Genomic DNA, 19,457 nt, shown 5'->3' with positions numbered 1-19,457 from the left:
CCTCGAGCTCGATGGGGCAAATACTGACAGTTGGCAGGTATGGTCATCAAAAAAGTTGACATGTTACTATGTACATTTACTATTATGTTACTTGATGTTCTTGCTATACACACAGTACAGAGACTAGTCAATCTTTGTGAACTATTTTTTATGGGAGTCATAGAATATGCGTATACAATCAATAATTAAAAATAGTCTATTTATATTGAAAAGGAAAAGTTCTTATATGTCTAAAGAAGAGGGACAAAAGACACCAAAGGGACAGTCAAACTCATAAATTTAAAGCAAACTGACAAGGCCATGACTAAAAATGCATTTCATGGCGAGGAACAGAAAATATACTGTAAACAGTAGACTATAGATATAGGTGAACAAGGTACAAAAGAACTCTAAATCTTAAATTCTACAAACCACCTCTGTTCTATGGAAGATAATGATATAACTGGAATAGAAATACACACAACCTGTAATTAACTGCCTTTACAGCGCTTTCGCGCTTTGATTTTTTACAGTGTTCCATTTACACACGATTCGATGCTTATCTTTTAGCATGTTTAGTTCAAATAGGTGTGTGAAATGAACTCCTTTTCATCGTAGTTTTAACTGACAGCGCTTATCGTCTTATCGTACAGTATAGTGTGGAGTTACCCACGCTTACTATGCTTTAATGGATTCTCTGCTTCATTGCTTCTGGAGCTGACTAAGTCCAAATAACTATGACATCTTGAAAGGCTATTATATTTTTGGCAGTGTCTGTGTTTACAAAACGTACCTGCATGCCACCATGGGGGTATGAATAGTAAAATTGCCTTTGTAGGCATATCTGGTTTTATAAAAAATGCAATTAGATGAGGAATGAAATGTGAAATACATTGTATATATTGAAGGCCGTACTTTAACCTATAATGGTTTAATTTTTAAATTGTTATTTGGGTGGAGAGTTGTCTCATTGGCACTCACACCACATCTTCCTATATCTATATATGTATATATATACAACTCGTCTAAACATCAACCCAACAATGTTAGATCTGTAAATTGCTTTCGCAAATTTTTGGTTCTTCCCTCGCCGGGATTTGAACCCATGCTACTGTGATATCGTGACACCAAATCGCCTGCACTGCAGCCGTCCCGCTAGACCACACGACCACCTGGGCTCTCTATACATATATACAGAATTTGTTGCAATTAGCATGATTAGTGAATAAATTAATCAAAACTACTCAGAAGTTTTATAAATATTCATCATGTTTATAGGTAAGACTAAGTGAACATTTTTTTTTCAGTTAATAAATATTCTTAAAATGTAAACATGGTAAAAGAGTGATTTACATGTGGGAAAGACATTTCATCTTCAATCATGAATGAGAACAGTTGATTAATTCTATACAATAGTATAACATGTATAAAAGAAACTTAAAGTCAATTGCAGTTGCAGAGAAAAGAAGAACTGGAAAAACAAAAATTAAAGAGGAATTAAAGAATAGCATTTTCATGTATTCACGGAGGCAAAAAAATCCAAACAAATTTGATAGCAATAGGCCTAATACATTGGTATTTGTTTTAAAGTGTAGTTTTAAATGGAATTCGCAGCATTTCATTCATAAGTCATTGTACGTCAAGTCTGAGACCATTATATGTGTTCATGGCGTTGTAGAAGTCTCAGGTCAAGTTTTTTTTATGTCGAATACTTCTAGTTTTTCAATTTAAACCATTTTTAGTATAACCATGATAAAGGATTACTATGCGTACTTTAGTACATTTCAAATGGAATGTCCTTTCCACTTTTAACTTGGCATGACTAAAGATTGACAAAAGGGAAGCAAAATGTTTATTTGATCATCTTCTGTTTTACATTTTACTAAAAGAATATTTTTTAATTTTTTTAACAAGTCATATGGGTATTATTCAAGTTCAGTAAAATTTAATTCTTTAAATTTCATTTACATTTTATAATTAATAGTATCAATTCTTTCTGATCATGTTGTTCTTTTTTACATCATGTACATCAGTGCATTGAATTGCAATGTTTATTATGTATCATTATTTTAAATAAATACAATTTGAAAATATCATTTTTCATACTCTCCACTCCTTCTGCATGAAATATTATATATATCCCCATATTATCGATAATTTCCGTTTATATTTTACTTTTCATTTCAGATCCAATGGCATTTTTTTTTATAAAATCGGTTATGGGTACGCGTAGCCTACGAATGGCAGTGCCTATATTATTTTTCTTTGACGCCTTACATTGATGCAAAAAGGCATCAAAACAAAAGTTTAAAATAACCTTCCAAGACATCATAATTATTTGAACGGAGTTCACTCAGTCCTAATAATTATGACGTCTTCCAAGGCTATTTTCATTTTTTTCTGGGGCGCCTCATAATTCTTTGGACTATAGCCAAATGACAGCCGTGGCTCAACATAAACTGGGCCTTAATTTGTTCATTTTTTCATTTATCTCTTCATAAGATAACAATCTGTAGCACTTGTACATTAAGCTTTTTTGCATTGTAAATGAACAAGATGTTAGAATATATATATATATCATATGTATTCATATTGATCTAAGGTCATTTGCATAAATCAGTCCATTGCCTCTTACATTTTCTTGTTGATCACATGACTTTCTTTCAAAATGCTTTGTTTAAATTCCATTATGTATCAGTGTTCCAGTAAGGATTTCAAAAGGGCTAGTAGCCAATCATGAAAAGGGCACTTTTATAATACGTTGATTGATAATTCAAAATGGACATGTCAAACATTGTCTTGTGTAAACAGCAGGGGTTTCACCTAGTGTGTATGTGAGATGAAAATCAACCTTAGTTTGGGTAACAGAAAGGAACCAAGAACATTTATTGATAGCTATACATATTCCCAAGTCATTCAATAAGCGGATTAACTGTTATCACAACTGATGAAAACTGCTACAAACCAGGATTACATGTACAATGTACCTGCAATCAAAACCTTAAGGGACTGAAGTCAACTTCAACTTGATATCTAAATCTTTCAAGATTTATCAATACCTTTTTTGCTACAAAAAATGTAGTGCATTGATCATAACATTTCATACATCCTATCCATGAACATTTCTAGAAATTTAGCCATGTAATATATGCTCATATTCAAGGCACAAAATGATGATACACTTGTCAAGAAAAAAACATAAGTTTTGCAAGGTGCAGGAATCTAATATCTGTTCTAAAAATATAAGCGAAGACATTGGTAAAGCTATCTTTAAAAATTGGAATTATCTTCCTTTGTTTAGAATTGCTGTTTAAAAAAAAAATCAACTACAACCAATGTAATAATTAATTTTACTTCCAAATGATAAATTGAAGCAATCTTTACCCTCAGTGCTTACAAACACTTTGATTTTTGCTGGTAATCAACATTATTGTAATGATCATAATAATATGAAACTAACATGACTAACATATTTTTGAAATAATTTTTTTTTTAACATTTCAGAATACATTCATCAAAAAGAGTAAAAAATGCAGTGGAGTCTTACCAGAGTTTGTCTGATAGTCATAAAAAGATGTTACCTGGTTACCTTGACAACCTGACTTTAATTCAGAACTGTGTTGACCATAACTATGAAATCATTCAATTAGTGATCAAAGATGCTGAGTACATGTTTGAGAATAAAACTCATGAGGTACAAAGTAATGATAGTTTTCACAATAAATAATCAAATATAAAGAAGAAGATGTGGTATGATTGCCAATGAGACAACTGTCCACAAGAGACCAACATGACACAGACATTAACAACTATATACATATGGATATGAAGATACCACATGTACCAGGATTAAATGTATGTATGCTAGAAGTGTACTATATTGTTTTCTAAAGAATCATCAGTGATGCTCAAATCAAAAATGTTCAAAGGACCAATTAAAGTAAGAAGTTGAAGATCATTGAGGACTCAAAGTTCTAATGTTATTTTTTTCCTGTATGTTTCAAGCAGATTTTCATTTTATTGTTCACACTTTTTTTGTCAATTATTCCATGTATTCACAGACAAAAACAATATATGTCTTTTTAAATATTTATGATCAAATTCTTATTTCCAAAAACAGTACTAGTCTAGTTAAAAAGAATAAACTTATCCTGATACTATTCATATTTTATTTCTGTCTATTTATTCGTTAATTTCAGATGTGAACAAATACAACAATCCATTTCTTAAAACCTAATTTCATTATATTTATGTTTTATTTCTCTCTGAATTTTTTTGAAAGAAGTAACGTTTGGCCAAAAAATTCAATGTTATAAATTTAAAAAGAAGATGTGGTATGATAACGATAAGGTAATCTCCACTAGACACCAAATGATACAGATATTAACAACTATAAGTCCCTATTCGGCCTTCAACAAAAGGCAAATTCTATTACACATAGTCAGCTATGAAAGGCCCGAAAAGCATCTGGCCTTTGTTAGTCTTGTATTATTTTAATTTTAGTTTCTTGTGTACAATTTGGAAATTAGTATGGCGTTCATTATCACTGAACTAGTATATATTTGTTTAGGGGCCAGCTGAAGGACGCTTCCGGGTGCGGGAATTTCTTGCTACATTGAAGACCTGTTGGTGACCTTCTGCTGTTGTTTTTTTATTTGGTCGGGTTGTTGTCTCTTTGACACATTCCCCATTTCCATTCTCAATTTTATCAATATTAAATTTAAATGAGGAGACGGAACAGCTTAATTTGTTTATTTATAATTTAGACTTGTTAAATTGATTTGTTTGTATATTATTCAGCCAACTGAAGATGAGAAAGAGGTTCCACCTACACAGTTTGATATGGACAAAGTTAGAACAACAATAAAACAGTTTGTACGGGACTGGAGTGCAGACGGTCAAAGTGAAAGAGAGGCTTGTTATCTTCCTATTGTCATGGAGATATGTGAAAAATTTCCAAAATCAAAATGGTAGGGATATTTATAAAAGGAATATTTTTGTTTTAGATTGAAAAGGGTATTCGGTTAAAAGGCAGGGCAGTTAAAATTATGATTGACATTTTTAGAGTGTTTTAAAAGCTACTTTTGTTGTAAGAAGTACACTTACATAGTGATGTATTAGTACATGTAGTATAAAATCTATGGAGGGGAGGTAAACAATTACTATGGAGAGATAAGTAAACATCTCTTATAAGGAAGTTTCTTTCCCTTTTGTCAATCCTTCAGTATTTTGTCCAACAATCAAAACAACACAAGAAAAAAAGTACAATGCACATGTAAATTTTTATTAACAAAAAAAATCATCTTAAAAGCTTAAAATCTTAGAGAAAACAAGTCGTTTGTAGATTTGCAAAACTTAATTTTAAATATGAATACTTACATGTAATAATGTTGTCAAAAAGACTATTGAAAATGTAATAAAAATTAGGGCCTTCAACTTTCACATACACGACAATAATGAATGTGAGTATTGTCACAGTTTCCCAGTCTGCACCAACATCTTTTCCAACTATTACTAATACATGTACTACATGTAGTCAGCTGAACACCAATATTCAGACATTTTTCTTATGTGTCTAAACAAAGTTGTGCAAATACTTGCTAGTGGGGTAAATTCAGTAAAAAATATCCCATTGACTTTAATGCTAATCTATGTGTGGAAATAAATTTATACCTGATTTACCTTTAGAAATTAAAATCTTTCAAATATCATTCATGAAAGTACAAATGTAGCCCTATCTTTTGCAACAATAAACACATGGGGTCATGCAGAATTTTTGGGCATTCACATGGCCTTGTTTACAAACAATGTAGATTCACACTGAATTCCCATACTGACCCCATTACTTTTCAACCCTGAAGGGAAAAAAATTAGTACATTCAGCATTTATTTTTTTTCAACTCTAGTTTTGATCCTTCTACCAAAAAATATTTATTACAAACATTATCTGCCAATCAGAAGACCATATAACTTCAGTGCTATACAGAAAGCTTTCCCCTAAATGGGCGGTCCCTGATGACGTATATTTATTTACTGAATTTACCCCTATAAGAGACTTCTTTACTTCTTTTCCATCTTTTTTTGTAATAAACATGTAATGTATCCAATTTTCAAATTCCAGTTTCAATACAACCTTCAAAAATGCTAAATTTGTAAAGATAGAGCAAAATTTATACTACAGCCCATACTGCGGCCAATGTATATTTGGTATATACAGTTGGGCATTGACTGTTTTTAAAGGAATGGTGTAAAATACTGTTTAATAAATATGAATTGTTTTCTGTGTTTGCTTTGAGTAGTATTGCAAGTACATCTAGAAACTAAAGTCTTGGTGTACTCTTAGCTAGTTTTTTCCCTTATATGGAAGTTTTTGGTTAAATACCATGAAAAGACCACAAAAAGACTTTTGGAAGGCTTTTTTAAGCAGTTTCATACCAAATAAAACAACAATAATGTTTCATTATACTAAATCTGTTTTAATTACTTGTAAATTTCACAAAATGTCATTGACAATCACTCTGCAGAAATTCCTGTTACCCCAACATCAGGATGGGTTCTTTGCCAAAACTAGACAGCTAGAACTGAAGTAGAAAAAAATGACAAATATGAAAAAAAAAGATTAGGTATGACCAAAATTTACATTTGGGAGATTGAAGTTACAATTTAGAGTATTTAAAAGCAATAATTTAACTTAAAAATCCAATTACAAACATTTCAACACTTGTTTCATAGATGAAGGACCTGTAATCATGAAAACTTGTCTAGTATATTCTTTAAATAAAGAAACGCAAAGCGTTATGTAAAAATAAATGATTACCTTCATGCGGTCAGATTATTCCAGTGTTAAAATACTAGAAAAGTGCTTATTTACCACTTGGTCTACAACTTAACATGGGGAACACAGCTAAAAAAAAAACCACTCCGTCAAAGGGAGATAATCCATTTTTTTCATATGATTATATACATTATGACAAGAAATATGTGTAAAATGTGATGTAAATGGGGAGAATATTCATGCCTTTCATTGATATCATAACTCTCAAGTGTAATTTCTATTGTTTCTTTCAATCTGGACACAAAAACTGATTTTTACAATATACTTATGCTTCTCTCACTGTACACTGAGTGCATCCTGGATAGCCGCAGTTAAAGATAGAAACTTGTGTAAAAAACAGCTATAAATGGTTCCAAAATCCTTCCTTTACATTAACATTTACAGGAAATGAGTTTTGTGATTATTGTGTGGCCTTGGACAAGTACAGTGAAAAAGTGCATTTTTCCTTTAGGGGTAAATTCAGTAAAAAATCTCCCATTGACTTTAATGCTAATCTATGTGTGGAAATAAATTTATACCTGATTTACCTTTAGAAATTAAAATCTTTCATATATCATTCATGAAAGTACAAATGTAGCCCTATCTTTTGCAACAATAAAAACATGGGGTCATGCGGCATTTTTGGGCATTCACATGGCCTTGTTTACAAACAATGTAGATTCACACTGAATTCCCATACTGACCCCCATTACTTTTCAACCCTGAAGGGGAAAAAATTAGTACATTCAGCATTTATTTTTTTATTTTTTTTCAACTCTAGTTTTGATCCATCTACCAAAAAATATTTATTACAAACATTATCTGCCAATAAGAAGACCATATAACTTCAGTGCTATACAGAAAGCTCTCCCCTAAATGGGTGGTCCCTGATGACGTATATTTATTTACTGAATTTACCCCTAGTCAGACTAGTGACTTATGGTGCAGAGTGGTTTGTTGTACATGTAGTTTCTATCTATCTCAGAAGTTTCTGACACTTGTTTCTCATTAATAGCTATATCTACTATTCCTGTCTGTTATCTTTAAAAAAAAGTGTGCATTTACGATCTGCCATGACAGTTGTTTAAAATGCCTTTTACCTGCTTACATTTACCTAAACAATTGTGCACATTTTATTTGTTTGGAGACGATTAAGGTAATATTATTAACATCTTGAAAAGAAAATTTAAATCTAACTAATTTATATACTAGTAAGAACTACAGTTTCTAGTAAAAAACCTTGTGTAAGTATTTGCAATTTCTGTTTTTCAGTGATCCATCTAAAATTTCTGTACTGGTTCCTGGTGCTGGTTTGGGAAGACTGGCATATGAGATAGCTAAACAGGGGTACAGTTGTCAAGGAAATGAATGGAGTCTCTTTATGTTGATGGCATCAAATTTTATACTAAACAAGTAAGGCCTATTTGTCAAAACCTCTATACTGATGTTTGATATATAATTACACTGTTATATTTCTGGTAAACATGGTAAAGGAACAACAAAAATGCATGGTTACAGTAGTTAATATAATCACAAAGTTTTGGTCACCAGTCAGGGATATAACTAATAAACTATAGGGTTATTACAGAAAAATAACATACATTTGTTATTGTGAACTAAAAATTCAAAGAATAGTTATAACATATGTATGTTACATGTTTAAAAGGGAGAATATACATCATTAGTTTTAATAGTTAAAATGTATAAAAGTTCTATTGACAGTCAGGGGACTAACTGAAATAAGTGATTTTTAAATCACTTATTTGAGTAGCAAATTCGAGGTTTAATCACAAATTGGGATTTTGTAGTTTTTTCTAAATTTTAAACACATAGGTTTAGATAATATCTTTTAATTAGTAAAATTAAAAAAATATGAACATTTTGGCTTCTTTTAAGTAGCAAGGTTCATGCCTTTGATGCTATCATTTAACTGAAAATTCCATATTAGTTGAAAAAATGCTATAATAATGGCTTTACATAATGAGCTGATACTTTCTTAAAAGATTTTTCACAGCAGTGGGAGTATTTTTCCTGTGAAGTTCAAGGTTTCATCTTTCAGATTATGTAATAAAATTCTACTGTTCCCGATAAAAATTTCACTGTTCGGGGGTGTTGAAATTAGTGTGGGTTATTAACAGAATGATACTTAAAGAAGTGATTTTTGGGAAGGAAATTGAGGTCTGATATGTAAACAAGTGATTTTTATGTCATTATCCTAGATTCAGTACAAGGTCATCACCTGAAATGACCTGGTCATCCTAGCTAGATATAGACAACACAGATGTTGGTTCTGATAAGTTTAGAAACAGAATTAGTCCCTGGATCATTATAATTAGTATTCTATATCTAAAGCTACATTAAAATTAAATCACATCTTCTAGTGATTTATTTGTACTACTTTAACAGGTGATTATAAAAGAAAGACAACCCTAACATCCAACCTTTATGGAAATAATGTTACTTGAATCAGTGATTTAGAAAATCACTTGTTTAAGTAAGTCCCCTGACTGATTGATATTACTTTTGTCTATATGTATACTTAACTATTGAAAGATATAACAGTTCATAGTTTGCCAATTTTGCATAGTACACCTATATGTTATTACAGAAAAAATATGCCTGTAATAACTAAAGGGTGTTATCACAGCTTCTCTATATCACTTCAAAGCATTTGCTCAGACATACATCATGCTTAATTACAATTTATTTTAATTTATTGTAAGAAATAATGACCAGAGCATGTAATGAGGTTCTGCGCAAGTTTCTCAGTAATTCCCAAGTGTCTTATATTATAAGTTACATTCCTTTAATAACCTAGCCTTGTTATCACAGCTAAGTTTATTCTTTAATAGCCTCGTCTCATTGATTTACCATGGTTAATCAAAAATAAATTAATTTAATTAAAAAATTAGTTATCAAGGCTATGCATTTAGTTTCTGCGCAAAGTCTCAAGAGTTCCCTATACTAGAGCCCACTATAAATGAAATAATTTTACAAATAACAAACATATCATATTACAGATTTAGAAAATTTAAGGAATAAAGAGTAGACAACTCATGAAAGTATCTGTAATAACACACACAAGTTATTTTCTGTAATAACCCTATAGAGTTATATCTTTGACTGGTCACAATGACTTGAAAATTAGTACATTTTAAAAAAAGAAGATTTGGTATGATTGCCAATGAGACAACTCTCCACAACAGATCAAACGACACAGAAATTAACAGTTATATGTCACTGTACATGCTGTATGTCCTTTGACAATTGGCAAAGCCCATACTGCATAGTCAGCTGTAAAAGGCCCTGAAATGACAAACATAAAACAATTCAAACAGAAAACTAATGACCTAATTTATGTAAAAAAAGAGGAACACAAAACAAATATGTGATACATCAACTAAAGATATCAACTGAATTAAAGGCTCCTGACTTTGTACAGGCAAATACATTCAGAATGTGGTGGGATTGATTATGTTAGCAGGATCCCAACCCTCCCCTTACCTGGGACAGTTGTGAAACAGTATAACATAAGAACGAACATAAAAAATCACATGTTCACTATGCAAAATTGTTTAAACATTTGCATTTTACTCAGATTTGAAGATTCACGTAACAAGAATGGTTAGAGATGATATGTTATTCTTTGGACACATTTCCTTGTTATATATCATAACATATTCTTGTCCTGAATATTTGAACATAACCCTATGATTTATATTGGACATTTGTTTTGGACCCTTAGCATGATTAGAAATTCAGGCTCAGGCTCTTTATCTATATTATTGCTTAATTCACTTAAAATTATAATTTGTATTATAGATGCAATGCTGTGAAATCATTTACCCTGTATCCCTGGATACACCAATGGACAAACAATACTTACACTGAGGACCAGACAGCTAGTTGTAAATTCCCTGACGTCAATCCTGCAGAGCTACCTCCTAACTCTAACTTCTCCATGGCTGCTGGAGACTTCCTGGAAATATACACTGATCCAGGTTTGTAATTTCTTGAATTTCATGGGTACAAGGGAACCACAAGTTTGAATATTAAACAAAATACAAATTTTCTAAAGGAACTAATGCAGACTTTTTCAAAACCACAAAATTAAATATTCCCTAATTTGCAAGTTTTCCTAAAACCATGTAAGGCTGTTTTTCAGATATTTTTTTAATATCAACTTCAGAATTGTTAAGACATTTTGCAAATTCTGCACCAAGTCAGGAATATTACAGTTTCTTTCCATTTGTTGAACTAGCATGTAAAAAAATGGCTAAGCATGTAGTACTTGTACAAATAATTATCGTCCTTAATATTCATATCATACTAACATGTTCTCATCCTGAATATAAACTTTAATAGTTCAAAGTCCAGTCATTGCCAGTGATATTGTTTGCCTTAAATTAGTGGAGAATAAAGACTTTTTCCACTGGAGAAGAATCCCAATTTGAAATAAAAAAGGCTGAAAATTATTCCCAAAAAGACGACTTTTTTCCCAAACAGTGCAGTCTCATGATCAGTAGTAATTGGGCATGAATACAAACTGGAAATCACTCATTCATACACTTTTCATGCCTAAAATGACTATATGTGCAGATTTGAGGGTCTATTTATGTATCATCACTGCCAAAAAGTGGTTTTATTTCAAAGAAGGGTTTGACTCTTGAATTCATGGTTTATTCTAAATTTCACAATTTTAAGAAAATACCACATATTTTCCCAATAAAAAAGGATAGAGGTTGTTTTGAAAAAAGCCAACAATATCACTGAAGTCAAACAATCATTTATAAAAAACAATATGAATTGATATTGTTTGTTCAATGTGAGGTCATCAGGAATGGTCACTATTTTGTGTTGTCATAAAAGCTAAAAGGGAAGAAAGCTAACAGATTTAATGTCAGAATTGAATTTAGATCAGAGAAATAACTTATTAAAAGGAACCAAATATTGATTTAAAACTATTTGGAAAGTTTAAATCATATATTATAAGAATTAGAAAGAAAAAAAGGTTTCCATCCAACATTTGTTTACCTGTGTAAAAGAGTGGATACAGCTTCTCTATCTTCTTTCATTAAAATGCAGAGTTCGCGAAAAGTGTTAGTCCACAGGATTTCACCACCAAAATTCTTCACAGGACTGACACAATTTTAGTATTTTTCAATAGTGAGGACCAGCAAATTTTCTTCAAGGACTACCAGGGGAAAAAGATTTTTGCGAACTCTGAAAATTCTGTTTCTGTTTCATATTGATATCAATAAGAACAATAATTTTCATCAATGGTGTACTATTGTAGTCAACCTGGCTACCCTAAAATAAAATTTGACCAACAGATTGCTGATCTTTTCCAAATTACAATCAGATGTTATATTGCTATACATTCTTTTCTCTGAATTTTATAGAAAGAGCACAAGTAAAGTAGACTGAAAGACCCTTGAGTTATGCAGTTTGTAAGTGGATGGCCCCTTTAATGCATCCATTAATTCAGAAAAAAACTATGGTTAAATTTTGAATTTCTAATCGTTCATGAATGGCAAAGGTATGATATTAGCCATAATTAGGCCCTTGAAATTGAAATTGCCAAAAAAGTAAATGTTTAACCTTAATATGGTAAATGAATAGGGTGATATCAACATGACATTTATTGCAAAGATATCAAATTGAAATTGATAAAATTTATCTAAAAATAGCTGCTTTATTAATTTTTGATAATTATATGAGGCAAATCACAAACTCTCATTGGAGGTATTTTACCCACATGGGTTGTTATCTTTGTATAAGGCATCTTATAGCTTGTTCAGTAAAATAGAATTTTGAAAAGGCTCATATATATTAATATTTTTGTTACAAAACCTCAAAATGAGGCTCTGTTTTATATTTTACAGTTTTGCATTAAATTTAAGATGTTTCAAACAGATGTCATGGATGTGTTAGACACAATTTCTAAAATTTGAAAATTCTGATTTCTGATAGACTTGTAAACATCTGAAGGATATTATTTTGTAACTTTGTAATTTTTGCATGAAAATTCAAGTGGCCAAAAACAGCGTTATCATACCTTTTGCTTTTGTTAATGTTTAATTCTGGGTTTGCAATGATGTTAGAGTGTTATGAAAAAAAATTATTGGAGTTTTGCAAATGAATGAATTGATATAATATTGCTTCTGATAACTATGATAAAAATTAACACAATATTTCAAAGCGGTGGATGCATATATATTCATGCCTTTAAGATGACAAGATGGCTACAGGTACTATTTTATAATTCAAACTTACTAATATAATGAAAATAGAAAACAAAACAATCAAGATTTAATTGAAAACAATCTAATTGAAAAGAAAAAATTGACGCCACTTTTAACATGTTAAAGCAACACATTTAGACTTTTCATTGTAGAAGGAAGCAGAGGGTGCCTGGAAAAACCCAAGGACCTTTGATAGCAAATGACAATTCTTTTCAATTTAGATTTGCATCGAGTGTACCCGCACGAGAGGGGTTCAAACTCACAATCCCAGTTTTAACTTGCTAGTAAATACTTAGAAGACTCGGCCACTGAGGCCCCTCTCTGCATTCAATAACAACATATCAACATAAATAACAAAAAACTTTAAAACTAATATTCTCATAATTTGAGACTTTTCACAACAATCTATAGAAACACTTAACACACATAGGTCTATAACTATTACAAAGTATGCTTGATATAAATGGAAATCCTATTTTCTATATTTTTTTATTGCAGACACCTTCGATTGCGTCGCTACAGTGTTCTTTATAGACACAGCCCACTGTATAATATCATATATAGAGACTATTTACAATATACTGAAACCTGGAGGATACTGGATTAATCTAGGTGAGATAAACAACCATGCCCCAATGTATTATATTTTAACTATATAGTAAAATTATTCATTGGGCTTGAATTTATACTAATTTTATCACACGTTTACCCTTTGCTATATAAATAATATATGACTTGTGGTAAGATATTAAGCATAAAGTGCCAACCCCTGGTAAAATCAGTATAAATTCAAGCCACCTTTTCTTAAACCTGACAGATACATGATTACTATAAATTCAGAAATTATTGCGTTATTTTTATTATTGCGAAAAACTGTGACAGGGTTATCATCGCAATAATTAAAACTTGCAATTAGAAATTTAGTATATGAATTTAACAGGATTTTACTGAATTTTGCAAAAATTTAAATCACAATTTAGTCTAAAATGACAAAATTGCAATAATAAATGCACGCATTAATTTCTGAATTGACAGTAATCTTTATATGATAAAAGTTTTAACAAGCACTTACCTACTGTGTTATACATGAATCCAATATAGAGACTATTTACAGTATATTGAAACTTGTAAGATAGTGGATCAATTTGGGTAGCTTTGACATGCTGAAATACAACACTATTATAACAGACATTTTAATGTCCAATACAAGAGTCACTCAGGCCCCTGCTTTGGCTCCTTAAAAGTTGGATCTAGAATATATAGATAATCAGTTGCTATATTTTGTTGCCAGTTTTGAATATGCTACAGAATAGAATTTTTTTTTAAAATTGATAAAGGAGAATACAATCAAATGTGCAATTTAATTAAAAAAAGGGAAAATGGGTGTTTAGATTTACAGAATAGTGAAAAGTTGTATTAGAAATAAAGAATATAGAAAATGAAATCAAATTAACTTTACCTCTGTGCAAACAGCTAGGTTCTTAACGATATTAGTTCTTTCTAGTCACTGTATTATACAATTATAGCCTTTGTATTAGGTCGATACAAGGTAATATCGACCTAAAATAAGCATATTGACTGAGGACGAATCCTGAGGCTTATATGCTTCTCTAGGTGGATATAACATTGTAATGACCTCAACCAAAGTATGCAATTGTTATATTATTAATCAACAACTTTTGCATGAACAATGTAAAATTGGGGATTTCTAGTATGTATTTTTAGTAACATACTGTATGCCCTGTGCAATATGCTGTGTTTGACCTACGAAAAGCTAAACACAACAGTATTGGATTGCAATCCGAGTAAATACAAATGTACATGTGATCAAGTTATAACGAATCAGAAATCCTTAAAAATATTGGATGAATAATATATTATAATCCTGATAATTTGATATGAAGCTAGACAGATATTGATCTGTTTAATATGTTTATATAAATTTTAATATTTTAAAAATATTAATTATTATTCATACTAAAGAATGGCTCGATTATTTTTACTGGTATATTTAAAAATATTTCATTTAAATCAATATTGTATGTTCTCTGTTATTTTAGGTCCATTATTATACCATTACTCAGACATTCCAAATGAAGTTTCTATAGAACTGTCATATGAAGAATTAAAGAAAGTTATAAAACAAGTTGGATTTGTCATACAGGTACAGTAATATAAGGGATATTTCATCTTAATGAAAGTTATGGGACAAGTTAATATATAATGAGTTGTAAATGGATATAGGAAGATGTGGTATGAGTGCCAATGAGACAACTCTCCATTCAAGTCACAATTTATAAAAGTAAACCATTATAGGTCAAGGTACGATACAACTTGTGTAAGTCAATAAATGATGTATGCAAAATTACCAAAGGAAATACGTTTGCATGTTTTGGAAGGTGATAGGGTGGAAGTCCCATCTTTCGCTCTAATTCATTTTTAGCTCACCTGGCCTAAAAGGCCATGTGAGCTTTTCTCATCACTTGGCGTCCGTCGTCGTCGTTAACAATTTTTCAAACATCTTCTCCTCTGAAACTACTGAATGGATTTGAATGAAACTTAGCATGATTGTTCCTTAGTATATTCTGCACAAAGTGTGTGCTTCGATTTTTGATCCGTCAAAAAACATGGCCGCCGTTACTTAAAATAGAACATAGGGGTCAAAAACAGTTTTTGGCTTATATCTCAAAAACGAAAGCATTTAGAGAAAATCCGACATGGGGTTAAACTGTTCGTCAGGTTAAGATCTATCAGCCCTGATATTTTCAGATGAATCAAACAAACCATTGTTGGGTTGCTGCCACTTAATTGGTAATTTTAAGGAAATTTTACAGTTTTTGGTCATTATCTTGAATATTATTATAGATAAAGATAAACTGTAAACAGCAAAAATGATCAGCAAAGTAAGATCTACAAATAAGTTAATATGACCAAAAATGTCAATTAACCTCTTAAGGGGTTATTGTCCTTTAATGACAATTTTTCACAATTTGTTCATCATATTTGCTAACTTTAAAAAATCTTCTCCTCGTAAACTACTCAACCAAATTCAACCAAACTTCAACTGAATGATCAGTAGGGTGTATAAAATAAAGTTTGTGCTTTATTTTTATTTTGTCAAAAAACATGGCCGTCATGGATAAAAATAGAACACAGGGTAAAATGCAGTTTTTGGCTTATATCTCAAAAACTCCAGCATTTAGAGCAAATAAAACAAGATGTTAAAGTATTTATTAGGTCAAGGTCTACCTGTCCTGAATACAGATACAGATACAGATAAACTGTTTATAGCAAAAATGTTAAGCAAAGTAAGATCTACAAATAAGTCAATTTGACCAAAACTGTCAATAGGAGTTATTGCCCTTTAAAGACTTTTTTCACAATTTGTTCATCATGTTTACTTTCTTTAAAAAATCTTCTCCATTGAAACTGCTCTATCAATTTCAGCCAAACTTAGGCTAAATTAGTTTCAGAGTCTCTAGTATAAATTTTATATTTCATTTCCTTGTATGTCAAGAAACATAGCTCCTATGGCTAAAATAGAACATAGGAGAAAATTATTTTTTTTGCTTTTGAAGAAAAAAGGACGATTCAAAGAACATTTAAATAAATTGAAAAGCCAAAATTATCATTGATGAGAGATTTAACCAAAAAAATTCAGGTGAGCGATTCAGGCTCTTGAGAGCCTCTTGTTATGTTATAGCTTTTAATCTGATTGTTGGAAAACTTTGATTACATTTTAAGGAAAACTGAAATTCTGATGCAATGCCTTATATGTTGTGTGAAAGTTACAAAAATACAGAGATAAAACAAACAGATTCTCCTTTTCAAGTTCACTCAGTTTTATACTCCTATCTTTAAAGACAGGATGACGTATGGTATAATTTTGTCTGTCCATCTGTGTATCTGTCAGTCATCATTTATTTGGACATTGATTAAAAAAATAATTATAAACAGGTTAATACAACCAAATTCACAAAGATATTACAGAATTAATGTCAATGCACAGATCTGTGAATTGAAACTTGAAGCACATCTTGAAAAACAATACAATCTTTATACTGCCACTGCAAATTAATAAAATTTCACAAGGACAAGTCACAGAATTATATGGAATTATATTAGAAACTTAACATGCTGTTATGATGTTATTTGTAACTTCAATGTAGGAAAAATGACAGATTTTTTATTTAGTAAAATCTTCAGTTTTTTTTGTTGTTTTTTTTCAGAGAGAGGAAAAAGATGTGAGATCTACCTATACACAGAACCCTAAATCTATGCTGAGATATGAATACAGTAGTGTGTTCTTTACTGCTCAGAAACCTGTATCATGAAAAACTTAGCTTTTAAATTTGTGTAAAAAATTGTACTTATTTCATTATGACATCTGACTTACACAACATGAATTGTACAGTGATATCAGTGATTGGTTTCGTCTTATTCTATAATATATTCTATCTTTGAAGAAATACCTATGCCTTTCACTTTCTTTGAATTTCTGTTCATTTCACCTGTAAATGTTCTGAGCTTTTTTTTAAATTTCAATTTGAAAACTTTTAAATTGAGCGTACAGATGTATACAATTAATGTGATTCCAGTGTAATATGTCTTTGACAGACAAATGATTTAAATTGAATATTTTTTACACGTCTGAATTACTGTAAATTCAAAAATATTTGCGATGTTTTCAATTATTGTGAATTATGTGACTGAGTACATATCGTAACAATCAGTGCTCTAAACAAAATATAAATTTACAGTAAAGATCCCATGACCTCTAAAGTTTTTTTTTTAGCTCACTGTCACAAAGGCTCATTACTTGGAGTCTGTTGTTCGTCGTAAATTTGTTAATCAGGTTGAGATCAATCTGCCCTGAAATTTTTAAATAAATCAGACAACTTGTTCTTGGGTTGATACCTCTGAATTGTTGATTTAACGAAAATTTTGCTCTTTTTGGCTATTATCTCGAATATTACTATATGTATAGGTAAGCTGTACACAGCAATAATGTACAGCAAAGTAAGATCTATATATATATAAGAAAGTCAACATGAACAAAATGATCAATTGAACCCTTAAGGATTCTTTACTCTTTATAATCAACTTTTAACAATTTTCTGAAATTTTATCAATTTAAAAAGAAAAATTCTCTGAAACTATTGGGCCAAGTTCATTATAGATAAAGATTATTGTAAGCAGCAAGAATGTTCAGTAAAGTAATATCTACAAACACATCACCATCACCAAAACACAATTTTGTCATGAATCCATCTGTGTTCTTTGTTTGATATGCACATAGAACAAGGTGAGTGACACAGGCTCTTTAGAGCCTCTAGATAAGTTTATGTTTTATTATGACCTGTCAATTTTTGTAAGATTGGTAAGCTTACTGTGAAGACACATTTCACAATGTAGTCTGACTCTGTGAAAGACTTTTATCATTTTGTGTATATTTGTAGCATACTATTAAATAGTTATATATCATTTTAAACATTTTCACTCAAAAGCCAAGAAAGACAAGATTTGGCATTTCTTGTTTTATAATAGCTTCATATATAAACAAATTGTGGGCTGTCCCACTTTAACATCTTTTAGCAAAATTTGAATGAAGTATGTTAATGCAAGACACTTGTGCAGGCTTAATAATCTTTTTGGTCGATACACCTTATGCGCCTCTAAATAAAGAACTCAAAAGCTGTGTGTAAACAAAAAATTCTGTGTAAATATAGTGACATTGTACATATTTCTATTTTTAACAAGTGACTGAGCATAACCATTTGTGTTGATTTGGAAAGTAGAGGAAATAAATGTGTAAAAACTAAGGAGCTATTAAATGTGTTCAAAACATCAAAGTATTAAATTTCTATAGAACTTATAGTGTTAAAAGAAAGAATTTTTACCAGGAGAAGCAGCATCAAAAAAGGATTTTCAGGGTATGTTAATTTACAGAAAAAGTAATCTCACCATAATTTGACCACATATGTGATAATGTCTCAGCATCGAAACAAGTTATCATACATATCAAAGCTACAGGAAAAAACGTTACCTTTACCTCCTATGAATCACTTAAAGATATTATTGACCCATTTATAATAAGCCTCACACACAAAATCTTACAACTGAAATTAATTTCAAAAATACTAAATAGTATAAGACTTTATGAATTTTACCTCTTTTTAATAGAACACTTAATCATAAAAAAAATAAGTTAATGTTATGGGTCTCAAACTTCGATCAACTAGAAGTGGCAAATTGTAAAAGGATTACTATTTTGCCTCTTTCTCAATTGCATTGCTTGTCAAATATGTATAATTTGGTATCATTTTAAGAAAAATGTTAAAAAAAAGTATTTGGGTGCTTCCCTATTAATGCTTAATGGCGTAATCATTGTATGACGCTTTCATTTTAAATAAATGACT

At 30.6% G+C, this 19,457-nt stretch overlaps 1 protein-coding gene across 1 annotated transcript in view; it reads left to right on the top strand.

The window, feature by feature from the left end:
- LOC134718600 (carnosine N-methyltransferase-like) overlaps positions 1-18,529 on the top strand; it is a 30,999-nt gene extending 12,470 nt beyond the window's left edge. The window contains exons 2-8 of the mRNA XM_063581228.1: positions 3,484-3,673; positions 4,780-4,949; positions 8,066-8,206; positions 10,616-10,794; positions 13,537-13,650; positions 15,099-15,202; positions 17,268-18,529. Coding sequence (XP_063437298.1) covers positions 3,484-3,673; positions 4,780-4,949; positions 8,066-8,206; positions 10,616-10,794; positions 13,537-13,650; positions 15,099-15,202; positions 17,268-17,372 — 1,003 coding nt within the window. The 3' untranslated portion in view covers positions 17,373-18,529. The remainder of the gene's footprint in view (positions 1-3,483; positions 3,674-4,779; positions 4,950-8,065; positions 8,207-10,615; positions 10,795-13,536; positions 13,651-15,098; positions 15,203-17,267) is intronic.
- Positions 18,530-19,457: the final 928 nt, after the last annotated feature.

This window comes from Mytilus trossulus, chromosome 5 (assembly GCF_036588685.1).
Source record: "Mytilus trossulus isolate FHL-02 chromosome 5, PNRI_Mtr1.1.1.hap1, whole genome shotgun sequence".
Classification (NCBI taxonomy): domain Eukaryota; kingdom Metazoa; phylum Mollusca; class Bivalvia; order Mytilida; family Mytilidae; genus Mytilus; species Mytilus trossulus.
This window is presented reverse-complemented; position numbering and strand designations above follow the sequence as displayed.